The sequence below is a fragment of the Typopeltis vanoorti genome, chromosome 1, assembly GCF_054136105.1.
Source record: "Typopeltis vanoorti isolate ZY-2024b chromosome 1, IOZ_Tvanoo_1.0, whole genome shotgun sequence".
Classification (NCBI taxonomy): domain Eukaryota; kingdom Metazoa; phylum Arthropoda; class Arachnida; order Uropygi; family Thelyphonidae; genus Typopeltis; species Typopeltis vanoorti.
Genome location: NC_143549.1, coordinates 3684920 through 3712754, shown reverse-complemented (window position 1 = coordinate 3712754; position 27835 = coordinate 3684920). Strand labels below are relative to the sequence as shown.

At 35.7% G+C, this 27835-nt stretch overlaps 1 protein-coding gene across 2 annotated transcripts in view; it reads left to right on the top strand.

The window, feature by feature from the left end:
• The window catches only part of RYBP (ring and YY1 binding protein), an 89664-nt gene extending 62605 nt beyond the window's left edge, over positions 1-27059 (top strand). Inside the window, exons 4-5 of one of the 2 annotated variants that reach the window (XM_090407551.1) lie at positions 18231-18317; positions 25170-27059. In XM_090407551.1, the coding sequence (XP_090263677.1) occupies positions 18231-18317; positions 25170-25395 (313 nt within the window). In that variant the 3' untranslated portion in view covers positions 25396-27059. The remainder of the gene's footprint in view (positions 1-18230; positions 18318-25169) is intronic. The other variant, XM_090407630.1, reaches the window with a different exon arrangement.
• The last annotated feature ends 776 nt before the right edge of the window (positions 27060-27835 follow it).

Here is a 27835-nt window from a genome sequence, read left to right as displayed (position 1 = left end):
CTTTTGAAAGACTTGTTTCAATAATGGAATACCGTGAGTTGGCATAATGAAAAGAATTATAAACACAAAGGAAAACTCGAGCAAAAAACTTTATTAACATAGAATTTTCGCTTAAATATCATAGGCATTGTCAGCATATGATAACAGAATAGAACATAAACAATAATTCTAAAGCAGATAATTCTAAAATGTGGTGTCACCTCAGTAGTTGATGTAAGATAACTGAAAAAGGTCAATAATTCCTAACTTATTTTAAAAAAAAAAAAAAGACATATACATAAAATACAGTTAGGAGAGGTATTATTTCTGGGAAAATTACCATGTTACTCCTCTACATAAATATTATTTTTATGGCTATTTAGCTTAGTTTTGTTTAGGGTACCCCCTTTTTATAATGTCATTGGCTTTTTACTCAAATTTTTGAACATTATGTTTTATATGGACAAATATATGAAGAATATATTGGAAGAAAAACTGGACATACCTTTGTGGGATGTTGCTAGCTGTCTTCTTCAGTAGCATCCCGGCGTGTGGCGATATACATTCCTTTGAAGGAAGGAAGTATGACCTGAACGGAAGGGGGGTTGGAAAAGTGGGGTTTGAGAGATGTGGGAGAATTATTGGTGAGGCAAAAGGTATGTGAAGTTTTTTGAAAAACCCGGGTGTTTTTATATTTTTTTATGTTATTAAAGGTGGGCAGAGAATACTTTGGGATGGGGTGAACATGGAAATTTTTGGGAAAATTTCCATGTTCCAGTATTATGGGATGAGATCAGGGTGGGAGAACGGGGTGTCATCCATTTCGACAATGCGTCTTCGGAGCTCGTGGGGGAAGTGGAGGCTATGTCATGCTGGCATGGTGTATCTGTGTTGTGTTCTATTGGTTGGAGTCATGACCTAATTTTTATGTTATGGAGCTTCCAACTCTTGGAAATTATTTAGGGCTGGTGGACATTTATTGAGTTTTTGTCACATTTTATGGCTATCATTTTCAAAATTCTAAGCATTGTTTCGTTTTCCTGTAGGTCTACTATTATGGCCTTGTCGATTTGGGGTATGTTTCTGTTCAAGGGCTTGGACAGCTATTTCTGTTTTTTCTGTATTCTGTTTTTCTTTCGGTTGTTGAGTTTTTTATTGTTTAAATGTTCTGGAATTGGGATGTTGCAGTCATGGAAGTGTTCTTGTAGTCTAGCCAAGATCTGATAGTAGAACCTGTGTAGGTGACATCACAATCTTGTTGCCAAGGAAATTTTTAAACCACATTGTGGTGTTCTGGTATTTCTTTGTGTGTGAGAGATTTAGTAGGCTTTAGAAGTGTTGCCAATTTTTGGTTTGTGATAAACACCTGCTTATAGTCGGTGTGCTTGAAAATGTATTTGTAGGCTTTGTGTATGTTCTGGAGGTCAAATATGAAGCCTACAAATACATTTTCAAACACTCCGACTATAAGGTGGTGTTTACCACAAACCAAAAATTGGCAATACTTCTAAAACCTACTAAATTTCATACACACAAAGAAATACTAGAACACCACAATATTGTTTACAAATTTCCTTGCCAACAAAATTGTGGGCTAGACTACAAGAACACTTCCGTGACTGCAACATCCCAATTCCAGAACATTTAAACAATAAAAAACGTAACAACCAACAGAAAAACAGAATACAAAATACAAAATTATTTCCTAACATCACCAATTTTGATATCAGGTTTAATAGCACTTTCTTCATAATGTGCTCCATATAGATCAGGGGTGGGGAACCTTTTTAGTATCAAGGGCAAAAATTGCTAATTTAAAAACTTCCGCGGGCAACTGGCAAATTTCAACTCTTATATATAGTGTATGTAGTGTTCTGATGTACGTACGAGTACATCAGCAAAGGGGCGAATTGAAATAGACTTGCGGGCGAGGGGTTCCCCACCCCTGATATAGATAATGAATAACAGAGTGGATAATGTGCATCCTTGTCTGACCCAGATTTAACATTAAACCATCTTCCTCTACTTCAATTCTAACTGCTCACCTACAACTATAAAGAGTAAGTATTGCTTGATATAATACTTTATTGACACCATACGACTGTAGCGTTTTGAATAGCTTTTCTCTTGGCACGTTATGTCTTTTCCATATCTGCAAAACTTAAATACAGATCTTTGTTATATTCCCATGATTTCTCAACTATCTGTCATCCTCTATTTTGTCTTGAATCCAGCTTGTTCTTCACCAAGCTTCCCTTCCACAATCCTTCCCAACAGTTTTTCAAGTATACTTGTATAAATCTTACCAGAAACACTCTGTAATTCACTTTTATTTCCCTTTTTATATATAGGTACTATGAGCTCTACTCCAATCATCTGAAATTTGTCCCTCTGTCAAGGCCTTCTGAACTATGCAGTGCAGCTACTGTAAGACTTTTATACCTCCATACTTCAGCATTTCTGGTCGAATATCATCTATTCCTGCTGCCTTTTGATGAATTTTTCTACTTCAAGCATAGATATGTATTCCTGATTGCATGCCTGGTCAGTGTTTTCTACCACTGTGCTGTCATCACTGCTTGTTTCATTTAGCAGTTTTTCAAAGTAATTACTCCATACTTTAATGATAACTTTTTCTCCTGTTTTCATGTCACCTTTATCATCTCTAATTCCTTTTACAGCATTCTTTCCTCCATTTCTGAGCTTCTTCAACAACCTCCAGAATATCTTCTCATCTTCTTGATATTTATTTTCTATGTTCTTACCAAAGTCTTCCCATGACTTTTGTTTACTAGTTTTACAGTGTTTAGCATTCTTACATTTGTCTCTGTATTCTCTAAGAGCACAAGCTGACTTATTTGCTAGGAACAACTGATATGCTTTCTTCTTTTCCTTCACTATCTCTTTAACTTCCTGTGTCCACTATGGAGTTCTGATTTTTCTATCCTTGCAGACAACCTCACCACATGCCTCTGGCTGAAGCAGTCAATGTTTTCTCCAGGATTTGCCACTGAGTCTGAGATTTGGTTAATGTTCTCAAACTTCTCTTTCATTTTTCTTCAATAATATTTGTGTATTTTAGTCTTCAGATTTTAGTTCACATCTGAGAGCTGCTCAACTTTAATTCGCTTTGAAAACTTTCAAAGCGAATTTAAGACTTTCTTACATATTCCTCTTTTCAATATCAAATTCAATTTTATCCAGTTCAAGACTAAATGGTGATCACTTCCAATTTCTGATCATCTGTACATCCTAATGTCCTGCATTAAGCAGACAACATCACTATCAACAATAACATAGTCAGTGAGACTTTTCTTATTCTTTGTCTCTTCTCTCCATGTGAATTTGTGCACATGTTTATGTTGCAACATTTTGTTAGTAATAACCAGTCCATATCCTGAGCAGAAATCTGACAGGTATTTGCCATTATTATTAGCTTTGCTCTTTTTTTTTTCAAAATTTTCCCAACTCTGCTGTTTAGATCCCCAACAAGGACCAACATTTCATTTTTCATTGTATCAGTTGCTTTCTCTTAAGTCTCATTGTCCAGTTCCCCATTCTGATATTTGCCCACATCATTCTACTTGAGACTGCCTGCAATTCAAGAAGATTAGCATCGTATTTAGTGTTCAATACTATGGCTACTCCTTCTTTTCCTTGATTATCATTGCCTGATATAACATTTTGTATTTATTGCTCAGAAAGATCTCGCCAGTTGTTGTCTTTTTTGTTTCAGTCACCCCTATTATGCTGATCTGGTACTTAACCATTCCTCAGCTAGCTCCATTTTTTTGCCATTCACACTTCTTATGTTGATTATACCGATCTTGAACTTTGGTGATGTTGAGTTGAGGTGTGTTTTAGGATTTGTCCCAGTAGCTGACTTTTCACTGTTCACCCTGGTTCCCTGGCGAAAACAGTGGGGGCCTTGTTTAACCAGGCGATGCCCCAATTGCATGAAATTCTGTCATGTTGTACTATCATTTTATATTTTGGTTATGCAAATAAGAATACAGTTTGGTCGGCTAAATTGCCAGACCATCCTCGTGCATTCAGTATCCAGGTAGATATCTAACGGAGTGCACCATGAGAGGGTGAGGATTGGACATTAGGTCAGATGCAGTGGTCAGTTCTTCGCATTCTTTTAAAGACTATGTGGAGGTCTCCTCTCAGTTATACGGCTTTGATCGTTATGCGTCCCACAATTTCATACAGTCAGAATTTTCAAACGATGAAGTCATCCTTCTTGGTGATTTCAATGTCCATAATTTTAATAAGCTCATAATTCTGACCAAGCTGGCAGAGATTTTTACTGTAATCGTTCATCTTCCTATCTAAATTCCTGACAATCCTCATAACTCATCCAACACCTAAATCTTTTCTTAACTAGTTCTCCTTCCAGATACTCTGTTCAAGTGACTACTCATCTTGGCAGTTCAGGCAACATCTTATCCTATTTTCATCTCTGGTGGAACGTCCTTCCCTCAGTCATTTACTGCCTCACATACTCTAGCATTACAACAATGCCAAATGGGAAGACTTGTGTGACTTTTATTTCTCTTTCCATGGTCAGACTACTGTTTTCAGTTCTTCAGATAAAGTTACCTGTTGTGATCTTGCTACAGAAATAATCCATATTGGAATGGAAACTTTCATTCCTCATTTTGTTCAAATTCCCCAACCATGATTCTCCAAAAAGTTTTTCCAGCACTATCCATGAAAGCAAACAACCTTTTCCAACTGGCTTGAGACTAAAACCAGCTTCATTCACTGCCTACACAGTTGCCTGCAACATTGTAAAACCACAATTTAAAAAAGGGCAAAGTCTAAATCCAGCATGGATAAATGTCGAAAACTCGCTGCTTGTGTTACTCGCAGTCATGCTTCTGGGCATAACTTTTATCCATCTGTGCTTCCTCCTCTGTTTCGCCTTACTGCTCCATTGTAACATAACCTAAAGACAAGGCTGATATCTTGGTTTCATTCTTCTCTTCCAACTCCACATAGATGACCTTGACAAATTACCTCTTCCCTTGTGTAGAACATTGCATCTCATGCCACTTTGACCTTCTGCCAGAAAAACATCTGAATAGTCTTGAATAACTTGGATACTACAAAGACAGCCAGTCCTGATGCAATTCCACTCCTTGTGCTCAAGAGATGTGCTACTGAACTAACACCTGATTTCTGTCATATATTCATTAAACTGTACTCAGCTGGCATTTATCCTTCAGCATGGTAGAAAGTCTATATACAATCAGTTCCCCCCAACCAAAAAAAAGGAGATAAATATTTACCATTAAGCTATCGGCCTATTGCTCTTGTGTCACTTTTGCCTAAAGTAATGGAGAAGGCAACTAACAGTCAATTTCAACACCTTCAGAACTGCTATCTAATTAGGGACCACGTAGATCAGGAGATCTCCTGATCTACATCTCTCATATTTAGACTCATTCCATGGAAAGGTTTGGAGAAATCTGTGCTGTTGTTCTTGATATCTCCAAGGTGTTTAATTGGATCTGGCATCGAATGCTTCTCAACAAGTTACCATCATTTGGACTGCCTTTGTCCTTGTGTAAATAGATTGCCAGTTTTCTCTCCAGATCCCTACATGAAATGGTGTCTGATGATCTCTCCTTAGACTTGTTTTTATCAATGCTAGTATCCCTCAGGACTGTCATTTCATCCATCCTCATCATCATCAAATTCCTGACATGTACTCTCAAAGGGTATACAGGATATGATAGTACTACATGAAAAATTTACATCATTACTAACTTCCTATCTACAATTTTCCTCCAAATCAGTCTGTTACTTATCAAGACTCCAACATTATCAGATCTTATATTTCTATCGTCTAAGGCACTTTATACCGTATCAATCCACCTATATCTTGGTCTTCCTCTGGATCGTTTTCCTGCCAACCTGGCAGAGAACAGCTGTTTTGCTAATCTTTCCTCTCCCATTCTGTTTAAGTGACCATACCACCTGAGATTAGCTCTGCTAATGCATTCCTGGATGCTGACAATCTCAAGTTCTTTCCTAATATCCTCATTTTTAATATGATATTGCCATTGATGCCATCTGTTCACGCCTCTAATCTTTCTCAGGACTCTCATATCTGCAGTCTCTGGCCTTTGGTCAAGTGTTTTACTTCTGACCCAGGTCTCAGATCCATAAGTTAAACCTGGTTTGAACACTGTCTTGTATACAGCTAATTTAGTGTTCTGACTTATTTCTCTCTTATTCCATATGAATTTATTCAATTGACTTCCTACCATACCAGCTTTGTTGATTCTGTTGTCTATTTTTTCCATATTGAATTTACGATCTTCACTAAAAATCGTGCCTAAGCAGCTGAAATGTTTTACTTGTTCCACAGGTTCCCCATTCGAAACACAGTTGACATTTTCAACGATTCTACCTATTTTCATTGTCTTTGTCTTTTTGATGCTGACCTTCATACCATATCGATTACAACAGTCATTCAATTTAGTCAGTGAATCTTGCAGACTTGTAGCAGATTTATTTAGAAGTATAACATAGTCCGCATAAAGCAAAGAGCTGACATTAACATCTCCAATTTTGATATCATGTTTAATACCACTTTCTTTCATAATGTGATTCATACATAATGAATAACACAGGGGATAATGCACATCCTTGTCTCACACTAGATTTAACATTAAACCATCTTGCTGTACTTCCTTCAATTCTAACTGCTGACTTACAACTCAAAGACTAACTATTGCTTGATATAATGCCCCATTGACACCATATAACTGTAGCGTATTGAAGAACTTCTCTCTTGGCACCTTATCAGATGCCTTTTCCAGATCGACAAAACTTAAATACAGATCTTTGTTATAATGCCCCATTGACACCATATAACTGTAGCGTATTGAATAACTTCTCTCTTGGCACCTTATCAGATGCCTATTCCAGATCGACAAAACTTAAATACAGATCTTTGTTATATTCCCATGCTTTCTCAACTATTTGTCGTAAAGTGAAGATCTGATCCTGGTGCCTCTATGTGGCCTGAATCCAGCTTGTTCTTCACCAAGCTTTTCTTCCACAATTCTTCTCAACTGTTTCTCAAATATACTTGCATAGATCTTGCCAGAAACACTCAGTAGGGAAATACCTCTGTAATTCTCCCATTCAGTTTTATTTCCCTTTTTATATATGGGTACTATGAGAGTTCTACTCCAATCATCTGGAATTTTGTGCCTCTGTCCAGGCTTTTATACCACCATACTTCAGCATTTCTGGTCGAATATCTACTCCTGCTGCCTTTCCATATTTCAAACCTTTGATGGCTTTTCTATTTCAAGTATGGATATGCATTCCTGTTGAGTGTTTTTTACCACTGTGCTATCACTGCTTGTTTCATTTCAATTTTTCGAAGTAATTACTCCATAATTCAAGGATATCTTTTTCTCCCGTTTTCATGTCACTTTTATCATCTCTAACTCCTTGTACGACACTCTTTCCTCCATTTCTAAGTTTCTTCAACAACCTCCAGAATATCTTACCACTTTCTTGGTATTTATTTTCTATGTTCTTTCCAAAGTCCTCCCATGACTTTTGTTTAGCTAGTTTTACATAGTGTTTTGCTTTCTTACGTTTGTCTCTGTATTCTCTAAGAGCAAAAGCTGACTTATTTGCTAGGAACTTTTGATATGCTTTCTTCTTTTCCTTCACTGCCTCTTTATTTAACTTCCTGTGTTCACCACGGAGTTCTGATTTTTCTATCCTTGCAGACTACCTCACCACATGCCTCTCTGGCTGAATCAATCAGTGTTTTCTTCACGGCTTGCCACTGAATCTCCAAGGTTTGGTTCCTGTTCTCAAACTCTTTCATTTTTTCTTCAATAATCTTTGTGTATTTTAGTCTACATTTCACATCTGAGAGCTGCTCAACTTTTATTCGCTTTAAAACTTTCTTACATGTTATTCTTTTCAATATGACATTCAATTTTATCCTGCTCAAGACTGAATAGAATCACTTCCAATTTCAAATCCTCTGTACACTCTGGTGTTCTGCACCAGGAAGAAAATATCACTATCAACAATAACATAGTCAATGAGACTTTTCTTATTCCTTGCTTCTTATCCTCTTCCTGATTTATATAAATGACCTGCTCTCATTGACTTCTACCCTATTCATAAATTTGATGATAGCACACTCCACTAATCCTACTCATATGATAGTCCTTGCAGTGCTCAAACATCTCATGCTTCAAGATCATCTATATAAGTGTCCTAAACACTGATTATAGTATTATTGGTTAGAGTGAAAGCAACCTAGTCAACTTCAATGCTTCCAAAACGCAGTTTTCTTGTTTCCCTGGCCTAGAACCTTTATTACCTTTTCAAAGATAAGTGGACAAGATCTGATCATCAACAGTCAAGATGAAATCTCTCTCTTCTTGAACTGACTCTTACTCCAAACTTTTCCTAGCACAGTTATATCACTTCTATAGCATCAATATCTTCCGAAAAACTTGGCATCCTTTGCTGTCAAGGTGGTACTTCCCTGCTGAACAGTTACTTTGTATAAATCCCAAATACGATCAACATTGGGATACTGATCTCATGTATGGGATGGTGCACCTAAGACTGCTCTAAAAATTCTTGATGTTGCGCTGAAAACTATCAGTTGCAGTTGATAAATAGCACTTCTCTTACAGACTCTTCCACCACTTTCTCTTAGAATATCAGTTTGTCTCTTCTATAGATATTTCCATTTTTTAGCAGAACTAGCATTCATTATGTCTCATATTTTTGCCAGATTTACAGGAACTTGTGTTACAGCTTCTCAACATCTTTTTTACAGTTGAACTGCATAATCGCCAGACCTGCTATTTTCAGCCTTCTTTTTTTCCCTCCACTTCAATTCTATGGGAACAATCTCCTTCATGAAGAATTTCATCAGATTACTGTATTTCTGGCACTCTTGCACAGCTTCTGTTTGGTATAGGCTCTTCTTTCTGCCTTTCTTGTGTGGAATAAATACAGCTAATTCTCTTTTTACATGGCTTTTTTTTTTTACACGATGTCGAAAAAACATGGTTTAGGAAACAAAAGCAATTCTATTTATAGGCTGTATATTTTGATTAAACGTCCAAATGGCACTTATTTTCAAAATTTCACTTGAATTCAATTCTGTTAAAAAGAGCATTTCCATTATAATTATAATTTCTAGTAGAGTACATATGTGCATAAACTTGAATTTTGGGGACTTCTCCGCCCCGATGTTTTAAATATCAGGGATTACTCTGTGCTACAAAATATAGACAAATGCCAAGTAGAACTTATATAGCGAAATCACAAAAAAGTGTTGGTGGCTTTAAAGCAGCTAAGGATGTGACTGTTATTTGGCAGCAGTGCTTCAGGAGATCGTACCAGTGCACTGGAAGGCAAATAGAAAAAGTCTGGGTTACAAACGAAATTTTTAATGAATGGTTCCATCAATGTTTTGTTCCAGAAATTAAACTCTATTTGATGGGAAAAAATCTGGACTTTATAAAGTTTTATTGATTATAGACAATGTGCCTGTCCATCCTGTTTTAGAACACCTAAATGTGCAATTTTGTTTTCTGCCACCTAATACAACATCCTTAATGCAACCGCTAGACCAGGAGCGATTACTACCTGCAAAACTTAGTACATAAGAAGAACATTCCAATACATTTTGGATAAACTACATAAGGATAATTTACTGACAGTTATTGATGTGAGGAAGAAATTTTCAATTTTGGATGGCATCAAACTTACTAAGTTGGCGTTATCAGAATTGAAACCATCAACTTTAAATGCATGCTGGAAAGCTACTTGGCCAGAATGTGTGAAAAAAGAAAAACCTTGTACCTTTGCTTACAACTGAATAACCCAATATCATCAGATTAGCACATGCAGTTAGCGGAGAAGGATTTGATGATTTTTCGTCTGCAGATATTGAAGAATTTCATCGAAATCAATGAAAAAGAAAAAAGTCATGATAATGAAGAGATTCTATTCACTGCGGGATTAATTAAAAAGGCTTGAAATGGCTAGTAAAATTGCAAAGTGATTTTCTTACACATGATCCAAATACTGAACGAGCTGAACAGTTTAAACATGAACTGAAGTCATGTATGGTGCGATATGAAGAATTATACAAAAATCTAGTCAAAACAGAATTTCAACAATTAATTACAGATAATAAATTTAGTTTAATCCTTTATCCAAGTGTGTGCAAACAAAGTTTGTGCCTGAAAGTATCTTCAGGACTGGGGTAAAGTGGTACAACACCGGGCGACTCCTAGCAAAGGTGGAGCAAGCTACCAACACTCCTATCTCAGTATCTCCCATAATGCAAAACACATCTCCTTGCGGATATGTATAATGTTATGCATTAAGGGAGGGGCCACTACCCAGACTAGTTTCGACCTTTATTGAGATCTCTTCAGTGGGAGCCAGGCCCAAGTGGAGATACCAGGCAGAAGCATTAGCAAGGTTATCTCCTCCTATAGGAACTGCCAAACGGAGTGCCACTTTTTTTTTTTTATTAAATTACTCTGGATTTAGAGAAAGATGCTGAAAGTTTGTTTTTCAACAAGTGAAAAATAAACTTAAAAATGTGCACAAATTCACATGGAGAGAAGAGGCTAGGAATAAGAAAAGTCTCATTGACTATGTTATTGTTGATAGTGATGTTTTCTCCCTGGTGCAGGACACCAGAGTGTACAGAGGATTTGAAATTGGAAGTGATCACTATTTAGTCTTGAGCAGGATAAAATTGAATTTCATATTGAAAAGAATAACATGTAAGAAAGTTTTAAAGCGAATAAAAGTTGAGCAGCTCTCAGATGTGAACTGTAGGCTAAAATACACAACGATTATTGAAGAAAAAATGAAAGAGTTTGAGAACAGGAATCAAACTTTGGAAATTCACTGGCAAGCCTTGAAGAAAGCCCTGATTGACTCAGCTAGAGAGGAATGTTGTGAAGTTTTCTGCAAGGATAGAAAAATTAGAACTCCATGGTGGACACAGGAAGTTAAAGAGGCAGCGAAGGAAAAGAAGAAAGCATATCAAAAGTTCCTGCCAAATAAGTCAGCTTGTGCTCTTAGAGACAAATGCAAGAATGCTAAACACTGTGTAAAACTAGCTAAACAGAAGTCATGGGAGGACTTTGGCAAGAATATAGAAAATAAATATCAAGAAGGTGGCAAAATATTCTGGAGGTTGTTGAAGAAGCTTAGGAATGGAGGAGAGAGTGCTGGAAAAGGAGTTAGAGATGATAAAGGTGACATGAAAACAGGAGAAAAAGATATCCTTTAAGTATAGAGTAATTACTTCGAAAAATTGCTAAATGAAACAAGTAGTGATAGCACAGTGGTAAAAAAACACTCAACAGGCATACAGTCAGGAATACATATCCATACTCGAAGTAGAAAAAGCCATCAAAGGCTTGAAATGTGGAAAGGCTGCAGGAGTAGATGATATTCGACCAGAAATGCTGAAGTATGGTGTTATAAAAGTCTTATAGTGGCTGCACTGCATAGTTCAGAAAGCCTGGACAGCACGAATTCCCGATGATTAGAGTAGAGCTCTAATAGTACCCATATATAAAAAGGGAAATAAAACCGAATGTGAGAATTACAGAGGTATTTCCTTACTGAGTGTTCCTGGCAAGATCTATGCAAGCATACTTGAGAAACGGTTGAGAAGAATTGTGGAAGAAAAGCTTGGTGAAGAACAAGCTGGATTCAGGCCAAATAGAGGCTGTCAGGATCATATCTTCACTTTACGACAAATAGTTGAGAAAGCATGGGAATATAACAAAGATCTGTATTCAAGTTTTGTCGATCTGGAAAAGGCATATGACAAGGTACCAAGAGAGAAGCTATTCAGTGTGCTACTGTTATATGGTGTCAATGGGGCATTATATCAAGCAATACTTAGTCTTTATTTGAGTTATAAGTCAGCAGTTAGAATTGAAAGAAGTACAGGAAGATGGTTTAATGTTAAATCTGGTGTGAGACAAGGATGTGCATTATCCCCCTCTGTTATTCATTATCTATATGGATCACATTATAAAGGAAAGTGGTAATAAACATGATATCAGAATTGGATATGTTAATGTCAGCTCTTCTTTATGTGGACAATGTTATACTTTTAAATAAATCGTTACAAGTTTGCAAGATTTCCTAACTAAATCGAATAACTGTTGTAATAGATATGGATGAAGATCAGCATCAAAAAGACAATGAAAATAGGTAGGATTGTTGAAAATATCAACTATGTTATGAAAGGGGAACCTGTGGAACAAGTAAAACATTTCATCTACTTAGGCACGATTTTTAGTGAAGATGGTAAATTCAATATGGAAATAGACAACAGAATCAACAAAGCTGGTATGGTAGGAAGTCAATTGTAACTTCATATGGAATGAGAGAGAAATTAGTTGGAACACTAAATTAGCTGTATACAAGCCAGTGTTCAAACCAGTTTTAACATATGGATCTGAAAGCTGGGTCAGAAGTAAAACACTTGACCAAAGACTAGAGACCCCAGATATGAGAGTCCTGAGAAAGATTAGAGGTATGAATCAATGGCAATATCATATTAAAAACGAGGATATTAGTGAAGAACTTGACATTGTCAACATCCAGGAATGCGTTAGCAGAGCTAATCTCAGGTGGTATGGTCACTTAAACAGAATGGGCGAGGAAAGATTAGCAAAACAAGTGTTCTGTGCCAGTTTGGCTGGAAAACAACCCAGAGGAAGATCAAGATATAGGTGGATTGATACGGTACAATGTGCCTTAGATGATAGAAATATAAGATCTGATAATGACAATATTGGAGTCTTGACAATTAACAGACTGATTTGGAGAAAAATTGTAGATAGGAAGTTAGTAATGATATAAATTTTTCATGTGGTACTATTATATCCTGCACACCCCCTTGATGGTACATGTCAGGAATTTGATGATGATGATATGATAGGATAATTGCATTAAAAATTGCAGCTCAACCTTTAAAAATTTTAATGTCCAAAATATATGTAACTACTTCTGATTAACCAGATGAAGATGTGGAATGTTTCTATGAAGACATTCTGTATCTTCCTATAAACCTATAAACATAGAAAAATATGATCTCATCTCCCTTAAAAATCAAGAAATACAAGATAAGTTTTTAAAGGAACTGGCACAATCCACTGTTGTTAATGTTTCTGATCTCACCAAGTACAGGGTGTTCGGGATAAATTTGACAGTTTCGTAAGGAAAAAGAAAATCTTCTTTGTATCTATTAAATTTAATGAATTGACAAAAAAACATTACAGGCAGAGTTAATTACAATACTATCAACAAGATTTACTCAAAATAACCACCATTAGCATCGATCACAGCTTCAATTCTGCTTCGGAACCTCGAACAAGCTGATGCTACAGTCTCCCTGGGAAGGGCCGCAAAAACTGTTTTAATTTTATCCATTAACTGGGCTTTTGTATTACTGGAAGTGCGATTGGTGTCTTTTTCAACTGCGCCTCATACAAAATAATCCATGGGGTTAAGGTCTGGGGAGTTTGGAGGCCAAACATTTGGACTGGTGAAGTCGTAGAAATTTTCAGACAACCATTTTTGACTTTTCCCAGAGGTGTGGCAAGGGGCCGAATCCTGCTGCCATACATACGGCCTACCATTGGCTACCCTTGTTATCCAGGGCTTGACTACAGTTAGCAACTCCACGAACAAAGCCCGAATTCCAATGCCAGGGTTCTTCAACACCTGTTCCTGCAGATTTGCGAGGAATTCTGCTGTACGAACGCAATCAGATCGTCTGCTAGGGATCTTTCTTCTTGCTACATCCTCGTAGTCATCATTGCAAGTCTCTAGTTCATGCCTGATTGTTTTTACTGTATTCAGGGAGCATTGGGCAGCAGTTGTAATATCCTTATTTTGATGGCGGGCACGAATCATCATGATACAAGTTATTCTCTTCCATGATTCAGGTGGGTTCCAGCTATCCATCCTTTCTGACATCTTGTATATGAATGAAGAAGGGTCCAAACTTTTAAATGAAGAGAAGTGTGTGTTAATACATGTAACTTACGGAAAAATATAATTAATTATAAATATGTCAAATTTATCCCGAACACCCTGTATACTTACCCTAAAAATGAGATTGAGTATAAATGGCAGAAATTTAAAGAGTACATAAAAAAGGCAGTAAAACAAACAATTCCCAAATTTGAGAAGATGATGAGTAAACTCTGGATGAATGACAAGATACTGAAAATGGAGGAAAGATAGAAACACAAAAATTTTCTGAATACAAGAACTTAAACAAGGAGATTGGGAAAATAATGCAGGATTGCAAAAGAACTATGTCTCAACAATAAATGCAAGAAAATTTAACTTCTGTACAAAAAGCACAAAACCAGAGAACTTCATGAAAAAGTTAGGGAGCTAACTAGCAAATCTTGCGAAAGGGTAGGCTCTCATTGCATTGAAGATACCAGTGGAAACATCCTAATAGAGAAAGACAAAATAAGGAATATATGGGTAGAATATTCAAAGGAAACTCTACAATCATGATAGAATAGACAAGCCAATGCAGAAAATTTGGAGGGACCGACTATTCTTACCTGGGAAGTAACAAATGCCATTAAGAAACTGATACCAGGAAAAGCTCCAGGAATGGATGGAATTATGGCAGAATATCTAAAGGCTTTAGATGATAAGGCTATAAGATCACTGACTGACATATGTAACAAAATATACGAAACTGGACACCTGCCAAAAGATTTTAAGATTCAACATTCCTACCAATGCCTAAAAAATCGAAAACAATCAAATGTGAAGAGTACCGAACAATCAGTCTAATCAATCAGATAGCAAAAGTTATGTTATATATCATCCTAGAAAGAAATAAACATAAAATCAAAACGGAAATTAATGAAACGCAGTCTGGTTTTCAGGAAAATAAATGAACTAGAGAAGGACTCTTCAACATTAGAACTATTATAGAGAGATATCTGGAAAAGCAGAAAGAAGTCTGCTTATGCTTTATTGGCTACACAAAGGCCTTTGACAATATACAACATGAACAACTAATCAAATGCATAAGAAATTTAGTAGTAGATGGTAAAGATATACTAGATTACTGATAAATCTATATTGGGAGCAAACTGCCTCAGTAAAAATATCAGGAGAAATCTTGGAGCAATTCCCAGTAAAGAAGGGTGTCAGGTAAGGCTGTGTTCTTTCTCCTATATTGTTTAACCTCTATACTGAAAATATCTTCCAGCAATTAGAAGAATTTAAAGGAGGCAGGATTATAAACAGCTTAAGATATGCAGATGATACAGTACTGCTAGTTGAAAATAAAAAAGATCTTCAAACCTACTAGAAGAGATGCTGCAGCTAAGTGAAAAATATGGACTTAATTTCAACTACAAAAAAAAAACAAAACCATGCTTGTAACAAGAGAAAAAGGGAAGATACCTGATATAAATATTAAGATCAGAGGAAATACTTTAGAACAAGTAGAGAGTTATATATATTTGTGTCAACTAATTACAGAGAATGGAAAGTGGGATAAGGAAATATTAAGAATAGAAATTGCTTGATCAAACCTTCATTAGCATGAAAAACATTCTGACCTCAAGGTAAATTCACACAAAAACCAGAATTAGGCTAAGACAAGACCCTGTACACCAGTGCTTCCCAAACTTCTGGATGTCAGGGCCCCCTTTGCAAAAATTAAAATATTTCACGGCCCCCCTCGAAAAAAAAATCGTAATAGAGAGATGTATTATTATAATATTTATTGTATTTATATTCAATACAAAACATACACAGCGAATATTGCAAAAATCAAATGCATATATTACATTTTTTGCCTCTTACCGTTTGGTTCTAAAGACGATGCAGGCTGTTCTTGTAAAATATGAAATACTGTCCTTTTTGTTGAGTCTGTTTTTGCTTTTTCTCATTGTTCGCAGGATTTTTTTTTTATTTTTTTTATCAGCGACTTATCCATCTCAGGGTTAAATTTTTTAACATAGAATAGATCAAATAATATCACCACTTACCGATACTGGCACACCACAGACTGATAACATGAAATTAGTGAATATTACTTAATAAGGGAATTCCCGGACCAGGAACATTTTTCTCTTTTGTGACTTTTCTCCCTTTACGGTAATTAAGCCTAACGCGAAACAGACAGCGAAGGCAGGTTATTAAAACGTGCATATGATTGATGCGGTATTAACAAAAGATCGCTCAACTGAAAGATAAAAGCATAGCTGACAATTGAGTTGAAATGCTAACTCTCTTCAACTGAATTCCATATGTGAAACTGCCATAACATTCATTATTTATATATATATTACTTGGTTTTAACACTTTTACGAATTTTAACACGTTCGGTTGAATTTTATTGCTGCCTTGGGAAATCGAACTCACACACATCTAATTAATAACAATAGTTTTCAGTTAGATATTGTGTTTGCCTGTGCAACATATGGTTTTGTTTCAGTCTATATAGCATAGTTTCTGTATGAGGGGACATGTGATTCATTAATTAGTGTGTTTTTATCCCAGTTGTCTCTAATTGCACTATTTGTTGAGAAATATATTACACAGACTCCTCACCTCATACCTTATTCACTGGCATAATAAAAGTACTTGTTTTTATTGCCTCTGCAGTATAGTGGCTGTTAGGGAGGGCGTGTTGTTTATCACTGCAAGCGAGTTACTATCTCCCCACATGAACTTGTTTAAGCTTTTTTTCATGTGAAGTATATGAGAAACTTTTATTGGTAACAGAAAACTAGCTCGGATGACAGTGATAATATAAAACGTGTTTTGATCAGTCCATGATTGATGAAAGGGACAGGAAGATTTGGAGCTTCCCTGGAGAGCATTCGAAGTAAATACAGTTAACCACTGCTTTGAAATGAAACATATGAATAAGCAATATTTACTAATATTCATTAAGCGCCGAAATACGCAGGGAGCAAAGTTTTTGAACCAACACCAATGTGTGAATTTTTCCATTAAAATATAAAAAATAACAAAAATCTACTTAGTCTTAAAACATTTTAAATTTGTTTTCATTATTTCGCGGCCCCCGGGCTCCCAAGGGGGCCGCGGCCCACAGTTTGGGAAGCGCTGCTATACACTAATGAATGAATCATTATATTTTTTATTTTATGCAGTTGGATATGATTCAAATGCTACGTATGGTCAACACTGCTATATGGAGCAGAAACCTGGACAATATCAAAATATTGTGAAAATAAACTAAAAGCCTTTGAGATGTGGATCCTCAGAAGAATTCTTAAGAGTCCCATGGACCGCCAAAAAACTAATTTAGAAATATTAGAGATGATTGGAGAAGATAGGAATCTGAAAAATTAAGAAAAGGAAACCACCTGCCTTGGTCACATACTAAGGCATGAATCCCTACAAAAAAAACACTTCTAGAAGGAAGGAAGAAGAAGAGGAAGACAAAGAACAGATTGGATGGGAAATATTAAGGATTGGACCTTTTTGTCCTATGAAGAATGCAAAAGAGAAGCACAAAACCGTACATGGTGGAAGTCCATGGTAGTCAACCTCCTGGAAGGAGATGACATTTTATACATTCATGACATACCTTTTTCTTAATTTTTTCACTATTTCTTAGCTACACAATTCATCTGCGAGTTTTTCCAAATTGTTAAAATCTCTCAAAAAAAAAATTTCCAGCGTATTTATTTAAAAAAAAAAAAAACACATATGAGTGAACCTACTCTTCAAGGGTCAACTGTGTGTGCGTGTGTAGAAAATGGTTCGATAAATCACTAATCGGCATGCCTACTAGTAGCATGATCTATATGTGCAAATATTCCATCTGAACAAGAAACTTTCCTCTCCCATTCCGTTTAAGAATGGGAGAGGAAAGGTTGTGTATGTTGCAAAAGGATGTCAGTAAGGGGGAGAAAAAAAATAAGACTGAGTTCAAAGTGGGTTGTGCAATTTTCCTATAATACATTATTATTGTACTATGGGTAGCTTTTTTTTAATTTTTTTTATACATAGCAAGGGTTATATTTTTGGATGTAGCCTCTAGATTTTTCATCTCAAACTTTATTTCAGTTTAAGATAATGTCAGTATAATTAAGGGTAAAGTAATTTAAACATAACTTGAATCCTATTATCTTGGATTTTTGGCTGTATTATTTGTCCTTTATTTCATCTAGGGACTCCAAGACTGATGTAACAAAGTACTGGAGAAGTTGGAGCAAAATACAGGAATGGATAGACAGAAATGGGATATTATATGAGAGGTAGCATAGTTTTATGAAGGATAGGTTGTGACTATAGGTTGCTCACATTTTATAATATGGTGACAGCTTGGTGGGTAATGATACTTCTAGATTTTGCATAGACTTGACAGGATACCACACATTAATAGGAATTCTAATTAATAAATTGCAGCATACACAGTACTTGATATCAAGTTGATGGAGTGGGTAAGAGGGTGGTTGATGGAGAGATACCAGACTATAGTTTATTCAGCAGTAGAGTCCAGGAAGGCCTGTGATTAGTGGTATGTCAAAGGGCTCTGTTTCTGGTCTGCTACTATTTAATTTGTACATTAACAATATAGGAAAGAATCTGAAAGGAAATATTAAGTTGTTTGTTGATGATGCAAAACTGGGTACAGCAATTGTTAATACAGATGTTAAAATATTGCAGGTTAATTTGGATAGATTGGCAGTATGTGCAAAGGAGAACAAATGTCAGTTTAATCTGGCAAAGAGTGAGGTTATTCATTTTGGGAATTTGGCGAAGCCAGAGATTTGGGAGAGTTAGTGGATAGAGAGTTAAAGTTTAGAGGGCACATAGCAAAGGTGGCCAAACTTTTTAGACAATGTTCTTAGACTAAGATACCAAGTAGCTCATTGGATTACAATTTTGGATTCTTTTTGAAACATCTGTATTAACATTTGTAAACTTTGGGAATAACAGATATGATATTTATCAGACCAAGGAAGGACATAGATTAATAGCCATAAAGTTTGTAAATCTAACATTTTCTGAAATAAATTCTTCATAATTTTAACATTCCAGAAGTTTACAACCTATGTACAAATGGGGATGACTATGAATGATCAGACTTTTGAATATAAAGCAAGGAAAGGCTTTTAGAGTTTTGAGTGCGTGCAGCTGTTTCTAAGGTTGTTTGTTCTTTTTTTCTTTCCATTCTTATTACCTTTGAGGATGATCTCCCAAACAGCTATACACTATCATAGCTCTTTAACTCACTGATATTTTTTAACTTCTTTATTTTTCTATTCTTGCAGAAACTTCACCTGCTCCCTTGCTGAATTAGTCAGTCTTTGGGTTTGACACTCCAATGTTTGTTCAAATGCCATTTCATTTTTGTCATTGATAATATTTGTATATATGAGTACACAGTTCATTCACCTGTGAAAGCTAATTAACTTGGATTCTTTTTGAAACTTTTGTATTAATATTTCTTTTCAATTTGAAACTGATTTTTTTATTTTTTTTAATATCCCTCATGTCTGTCTCCATTTGAATTTGTTCACATCTTTGGAACAATGTATTAGTAATTCCTGAACAGAAATCCAGCCAGTACTTACCATTATTATGCCAAATTTTTTTGAAACATTTCTGTGTTTCTAGCACACTATTTCTAATTCTACTGTTTAGATCAGGCATGGGCAACCTTTCCTAGTTCAGGGGCCAAATTATCATTGTCTCCGAGTCAAGGGCTGGACCAAATTATTAAATAAAATAAATTAATATTAAATGAATTAAAACAAGTCGCTACTTCATATTTCATTTATTTATAATATAATGAACAACATAACAATTTAATGTGAAGATTGGCCTTGTACTTCAACTACGAGACTATCAATATTGACGTTAATATTACTTAAGGATAATCATAGAATTTTCGAGGTTTTCGTCCGTTATTATTGTCCGAATTTTTGATTTATTGTATTTCATCCTCGGAAAAAAACTGTTCACACATATGTGCTGCCGAAAAGACAAATGATTTTTCTTGAAAAGGCATGTAAATTTGTATATTTTTCTTCCACCAAATAAAATTTATAAAAATCCGTCAAAGCAATGTTGTTAAATTGTAATTTTAGCACTAAATCTGCCTGAAGATCAATAAGTTCCATCTGTGAGTTTTCTGGCACATTATTTACACCAGCATCCATTGGACGAGCAAATATAGCGAATGTGGAGTCTTTATTTTTGAAGTCTGCAAACCTTGTATCAAATTTCTCGATTAGTGCCTTCAGTTCATCTCCATAACAATTATGAGGGATATTTTTATGAGTTGCTAGAGTAGGAAAATGATAACAATTTTTAGCTCTTATCTGACTTTCCAACAATCTTAGTTTATTACAAAAAGCTTTGACACGTCCATGCAGTTCATGAACCAGTTGTCCTTGTTTTTGCAATTTAAGATTCAGTTCGTTTCGGTATCCGGTGATATCTACAAGGAGTGCTAAATCACACAGCCACTCATCATCTTTTACTTGGTTAATTGTTTCCTTTTATGTCCATAAAATCTGCAATGTCTTGTCTCAGATCATAAAATCCTTTTAACATTTTACCTTTACTCAATCACCTCACTTCACAATAATAAGACACATCTTCGTAATCCGAAAATAGATCTGCCAAATACTCCATAAATTGGCAGTGATTAAGTGCACTTGACTTAATAAAATTAATACTGGCTACTACAACTTCCATAACATTTGTGAATTTAATCGATTGTGCACACAGATTTTGTTGGTGGATAATGCAGTGAAAATTTGTTAAATTTTCTGAATGGATCTGTAGTTCTATTGCTCTTTCATGAACTATTCCAATAAATCCCTTCTCAGCACCAACCATTGCAGGGGCTCTATCAGTGCATATGCCAGATAGTGAACTCCATTTCAGCCCAAATCTCTCGACGACTGTTTCAAATATATCTTCACCGGTGGTTGTTCCTTTTAACGGCCGAAGCGCCAATAATTCTTCTGTGATGTTGAAATCCGCATCAACTCCTCTAATAAATATTGCTAGTTGTGCTGTATTGGAGGTATCGGTGCTGTCATCCAAAGCAATTGAAAATGCTTTCAATCTAGCAAGCTTCTCTTTTCAACTTTTTTTGATATCATCGGCCATAATTTCTATCCATCGGACAACAGTACATCTCGACAAACGAATATTCTCGAAGTCTTTTTTCTATTCAGGACATATTATACTTGCAACATCCAGCAGACATTCTTTGATAAATTCTCCTTCACCAAATGACTTAGCATGCTTAGCGATTTTTTCGCTTACCACAAAGCTGGCTTTGACAATGCTGTGGTGCTGTGTTCGTTGCTTGTTGAACATTTGCTGCTGGGTATCCAAGTTCTTCTTCAACTTCTGTATTTCATCTTTTCGTAGTTGTCCATCAATTTCTGGGTGATCTGCATGTCTCGAAGTAAAGTGTCTCTTCAAGTTTTATTCTCTGTTGACGGATACGGATTCGTTGCACAACAGACATACAGGCAAACCTTTATTCAGAATAAAATAATAATCCTCTGTCCAGTTGTCTTGAAATTGATGATTCTCTGCATCTACTTTTCTTTTTTTTTGCAATAACCCCTGACAATGTCCCAAATTTATAAGCGATATTCAGAACTGTCAAACAAAACTGTCTCCTACACTGCAGGCACTGAACAGAACATAACATCAATGCAGGCACTAAAACAAAGCACAACACCAACGCTAGTACCAAACTGACACGTTCACACACACACACGCCACTAGTCAAAGTGAGAAAGAAACCTTGGTTAGAGAAAACATAGTGTGTTTTGCACAAGTAATATGACGTCAGCTTAATGTGAGTTAGTAGAACACATCATGTTTTCTCCCACCATGAATCAGACAAACTTTGCTGAAATAGATTAGGGCCAGGGGGGTTGCCCATATGTGGTTTGGATCTTCAACAAGGATATCTATTTTTTTTTTTTTTTTTTAATTGGTGTTAAGAGAAATAACAGCCATAAAAATTCCTCCACTTCTTCCTTAGTAGAACTTTCTATTGGACCATAGGTATATCAGTTTACTTGAAATTGCTTGCAATTCAAAATGATTTTCTTTGTGTTTACTGTTGAATACTGTAGCTGCTCTATCATTTTCCTGATCATTATTGATGGGATATAAAATCTTGTAGTTGTTATCTCACATGCTTTCTGGCATCTTTGTTTCAGTAACAAAAAAGGTAATAAAGGAATACTTTGGTAAACCACTACTTTTTTTATGTATATATATGTTGGGCCCATATACGAGAAGTTGGCTGGTCAACCTATAGTACGTTAGTACCGTATATGGGTAGGGAAAGGAGAAACTTGTTTAGAAGAGAGCAGTTGCTCTCCTCTGTATTGAGTTGGGCATTTTGAGGGAGCTTTTAAGAGCCCAGAGCCTCACTCGAAATGTGAGAGCAGTATTCGATAGCTGGGCGGTTTCTATAAGGCTAACAGCTGTTTAGAGGTGAAGTAATGTCTTGAGTGAAAGAAAACCCCTTTTTTTTTTTTTTTTTTTTTTTTTTTTTTTTTTTTTTTTTTTTTTGGAAACTGAGGATGCAATGGTTGTGATGTGTTTATGCCAGGACTGGCTTGATTTTAGGGTAATTCCGAGAAGAGAAATCTCATCTTATCTGGGTATTTGAGTGTTATCAAAAATAATGCTGGGGGTAAATGGTTCTTTTTTGTGAGAAATAAGACAGAACTGGATTTTACTAGCGTTGAAGTCAACGAGGTTATCTGAGCCCCATTGGAGGATGGTTTGGAGGTAAAAATTAAGGGCAATGGTGGTTGATGCTCTGTGGGTTAAAGTGAGTTGTGTAGTGTAGGGTTTGTCAAATGAAAGGGAGGAGTGCAATCTGCTGTCGTCTGCAAAACTGTGTATTGAGTTGGAGGTCAACTGAAGTAGGTCATTGATATATATAGTAGGAAGAGAGAGTCGGTGAGAGAACTGAACCTTGTGGGACCCCCACTATTAGTTGGATGGTGAGAGGATAGGGAACTGTCTACCATCACACATAGTGTGCATTCAGACAGGAAGCTGGTAATCCATCTGCAGAAGTCCTGAGATATAAATTGATAGAATTGAACAGTCCAAATGATGGGAGTTTGCTTAGTAGGCCTTTGTGCCAGACCCGATCAAAGGCTTTAGAGATATCAAGTGCAACCACTTGGGATTCGCTAAATTTCTCCATGGCATTTGTCCAGCAATGGGCGATATATGAGAGTAGATCTCCTGTTGATCAGCATCGATGGAATCCATAGCTATTAAGTGGTGGTCACTTAATAGCTGGGTACCTTCAAGGTAGAATAGGAGTTGAGAGTTCATGGTTTTTCTCCATCACTTTGGATAGAACTGAAGTGAGTGAGATAGGGTTGTAGTTTTGTGGCAGTGATTTGTCACCCTTTTTAGGAATGGGTTGAATATAGGCCAGCTTCCAGGCTTTGGGATATATACCAGTGGAGTAAGAGAGTATGTATAGACAGCATAGGATAGGAGTCAGTTCTGGTGCACAGACCTTCAGGACAATTGAAGGAATGCCATCAGGGCAAGGGATCTTTTTTGTGTCTAATTTAGACAACAGGTTATGATTTCTTTCTGGCAAAAGGATACAGAGACATTGTATGTTGTGCAGTTGGAATGATTGGGTGGGGAGGGCATTTGCCATTGTCAGTTATGTGTGTGCATTGGAGGCAAAGTGTGAAGCCAGAAGATTAGCTTAAAAAACTACTTATTTTACTCTTAATAATTGAGCTCCACTTTTACTATATTAATAAAGTTCATTACTCATATTTATGTTAGAGTAACATAAGTACAAGAATATACTGAAAAGTTTGCTTCCTTATTTTTTTTTTTTGATAATAGGAACAGGTACTTTCCTAAACTTTATTCTGCAGTCTGCATATGCTTTCATGCTTTCACTAGTGTTCATATCATTTGATAGAATTGAACATGTAGACGAATCTTCATCCTCTGTGTGTGTGTGTGTGTTGGCTTTGTTGCCTAACATAACTTGATACCTTTTGAAATTCTGCTTCATTTTTAGAAAGTGAGCCAACTCTGAGAGGCACAGTAGTTGATCCTTAAGGGTGATATCAATGTGGTGAATCCTTGCACTTGAGTTCATGTGTTTGTGTGAGGGTGTGTATTGTTGTGTGAAGGCAGCTGCATGTAAGGACTTTGAAAGCTTGTCTTCAATTTTAGCCATGTCCTCACATAGTACTCAGAATTAATAGTGGTATCCATGAGTATGAATTCTGAATGTGGTGCACTGCAAACATGTACAGATCAACTTAAGAAAGAAAAAAAAAGTTCTACTGTCTGCACACTCATTTCCATAAACAGCTTTTATTTGCACTACAAATGTCAGTCAATAGATTTTTTTTCTTTTTCTTCAAGTCTGTAACATAATTGTTGTGCACTGTTTCATCTATACTGATGGTCTCCTTGCACGTACTATTTTCACTGCTATAATTCAGATCTCTAATGGTAGAACTGAAACATCAAGCCAGGTGCAGAAGAATAATGAATGAGTGCATTTTATTTAATTCATGCTGCTATATTAATACATTTCATAAAAGAAAACTTGGCATTTATCTGACCTTCAAAACTGTGACTCTTCAATTAACTGACCCTTTCATGCTAGCCAGCTTCTTGTAGAGCACCAAGCAATTAGCCTTCAATTATCAGAATTGCAAATCATCTTCCTGATGTGCATGGCCACATTGCAATCTACCATTTATTCAACTTATGTTGGATAAACTAGATTACTGTACTTTGGTTGGTCCAGGTAAGAGAGCATGTTAAATCTCTAGAGCAGGATTCCTTGATTTGACAACCCTTAGCACTCCATCATATTAATGTATTACAGGTTTACAATCAGCCTATCATGAGCAAGATTATCATTTAAAAAACTATTAAGCAGGCCCTTGTATTGTCTTCTCAGTTCTTTAAAATAAAAATTATTAAATTATCAGTATGTGAAGTTTCCATATTTATGTGTATACTTGCTTGCATGTAGACTTGTTTTTTCAGAAAACTCTAGAATTATAATTTCCTTTGTGGTTATTTTATTTATTATTGATTTTTAGACCCAGACTAAAGAATATTGACAGAAGCAGTGCTCAGCAGAAGGCAGTGACTGTGAACAATGTCACTGTGATCATTACAGAGTTCCAACCAAAACGTCGAATGTCTTCAGATAATACCACCAATGGTCCACACAGTAGTAGTGGAAATAGCACAGACAGCAGTCAGTCTGATTCAGCCAGCCATAGTGACATAAGGAATGGAGATACCCAATCGGAACGAAGATGATGTCATAGTGTACCTAACAGCACTGGTATGGATCCCCGTGTTCAGTTTTAAAATGTGTTCATCTCTCCTGTACAGAAATAAGAATTGTCTTCTCACATTGCCACCATATTGTGGCGTTTTGTGTTGTTTGGTGGACCTGTGCATTTCTGACTTGCCAAGCCTCAGGGTTACAATGTGACAATAGCTAGTGATGTGAAGAAAGCTTTGATGAAATGCTCTTAAGGAACGATGAAATGGTTTCCTTTTCCAAACACACAAATTTTGAGTAAATCTCATTTTGAGGACAGAAAAAAAAAAAAATGACTGTTTCACACACTCATGCAACAGAAAAATGACTATTTCACACACACTTAAAAAGAGGGAAAGAGAGATGTTATTGTGTATAATAAAGTGAGTGAGGTTTTTTAATTTTTTTTTATTATTTCCTTTTGAGATCTCATTTGTATGATCTATTATCTATAATGCATTGTACTTGTGTGTGTCAGTATATATATTTGAATTAACTGTACTTGAACACACCAAATCTTGCAGGAATATTGCATCATGAGGGATCATTATACACCTTCTGAATCTGCAGAATAATATGCAGGAGGTGATTGGGTGGGTTTCTGATTTTAATGTCTTCTATTTATGATGATAAACAGATCCCCATTATGTATAAATTGTGGATTTTTATTTATCTGCTTACGAAACTTGGCCATCTTGCCACAATTATGTGACAGATAATAAAACTGATGGGTTGAAAATAAAAATAACTTGCCTCTTTGAACAAGCTAATTTTTCCATCTTGATATTCAGAAGAATATAATGTGAAAGGCCTTCTGTAATATAGACTTAGAAAGGTACATTTTTAAAATAGTCACGAAGTCCTTATATGGTAGAAAAAATATCACATCACCTATTTCATACAACTGTGAAATCTTTCAAATCTAAACAAGCAAATGTATCTAGAGTAATTCTTCTTTAAAGAATTTTTCTACTGAACTTCCTGAAGTATAGGATTACTTGAATTATTCAAAAAAGGAAAATCATGTGCCCATTCATTCTAATCTTCAATAGATTATTTATATGGTTCACTCTGATAGCAGTGGTGTGTATAATAGTGAGAAAGTTCACTAAACCTAAAAATGAAATAAAATGCTCTGCTGATAAAAAAATAAATAAATAGAGAAAATTTTTCCTCCATCCTAACTTGAAATAAGAACTGAAATCTTGTTATTTATCTAGATTTCTTATGTTAATTCTTGGTACTGGTTTTGTTCAGTAAAAGATTTACTTCTTTATAACTTTATAAAAACTTGATTCGAAATTGGACGTTTTAATTCTAATAAAATTTTTATTATATTTGAAATGGTAATAATTTAATTCACTTTTAAAAAGCATTTTAAATTCACTATTTGCCATTCTCGCAGATATCTATAGGATATGAAAATGAAATATGTGTGATTATCCCAGTGTGTCAAGATTTTGAAAATTATTTTCTTTTGAATTTTGTAATGTTTGGATGTATTTTTTAAATCCTGTGCAAGTGCAGAAAATATGTTGAAATATTTGTTTTGTTATTATCAGCTTAAATTGCAGACTTCAAAAATTGAGAAATATACTTCTGTTTGTATGATATGTAATATCTTTCTGAGATTTTCTCTCTGTTCTCATCTTTATAAGTGCAGTTTGAAATTAATATACACTGCTCAAAACAATTAGTGGTTATTTTGGTTTTCTTGTAAATTATCTACCCTATATATATATATAAAATAAGCCTTTTTATGTCACGTTCTTTGAAATGTTTTGAAACTCAGGAGCTACCCTGAGTGTAGAGTCATCAGAATTCAAGGAGAACCGGCCTTCCAGCCCGGAACTTTGGGGGAGGGGCCCTTTTGAGTCTCCAGAATTCAAGGAGAACTGGCCTACCAGTCTGGAACTTGGGGGGGGGGGGGCATAGCCCTCCTAGTAAAGTTATAGAATAATTTATAAATGTAGCATTTATTTTAAAATATTAATATAAAACAGTGTAGAACATGCAACTGCATAGAAAATCGTACTCAGTTGCTAATACGGCTAAGACACTTGTCGAAACGTATCTTAGCTGTATTAGCATTTGAGGGGTATAAAAGCATGGCTTGTTGCTCTCACTTCCACAGTGCATAATTATCACTTCAGTTGTAAACTTGTGTCACCTACCACCCATTATTTTGTTTAAAATGGCAGAGCAACATGATATCCCGGAATCCATGGCTTGGAGAGCCATTGGTCAATTTTAAGCTGGACAAACGCAGCAAGTTGCCGTGTATCTCAAAGCGTAATTTCGGGACTTTGGAATCGCTTTCTGGAGATGGGAAATGTTTGCCAAAGACAAGATCAAGGTTGCCCATCAGCAACAACTCCAAGAGACGATCAGTATTTGTCATTACTTGCCAGAAGAAATCAAACATTTAATGCA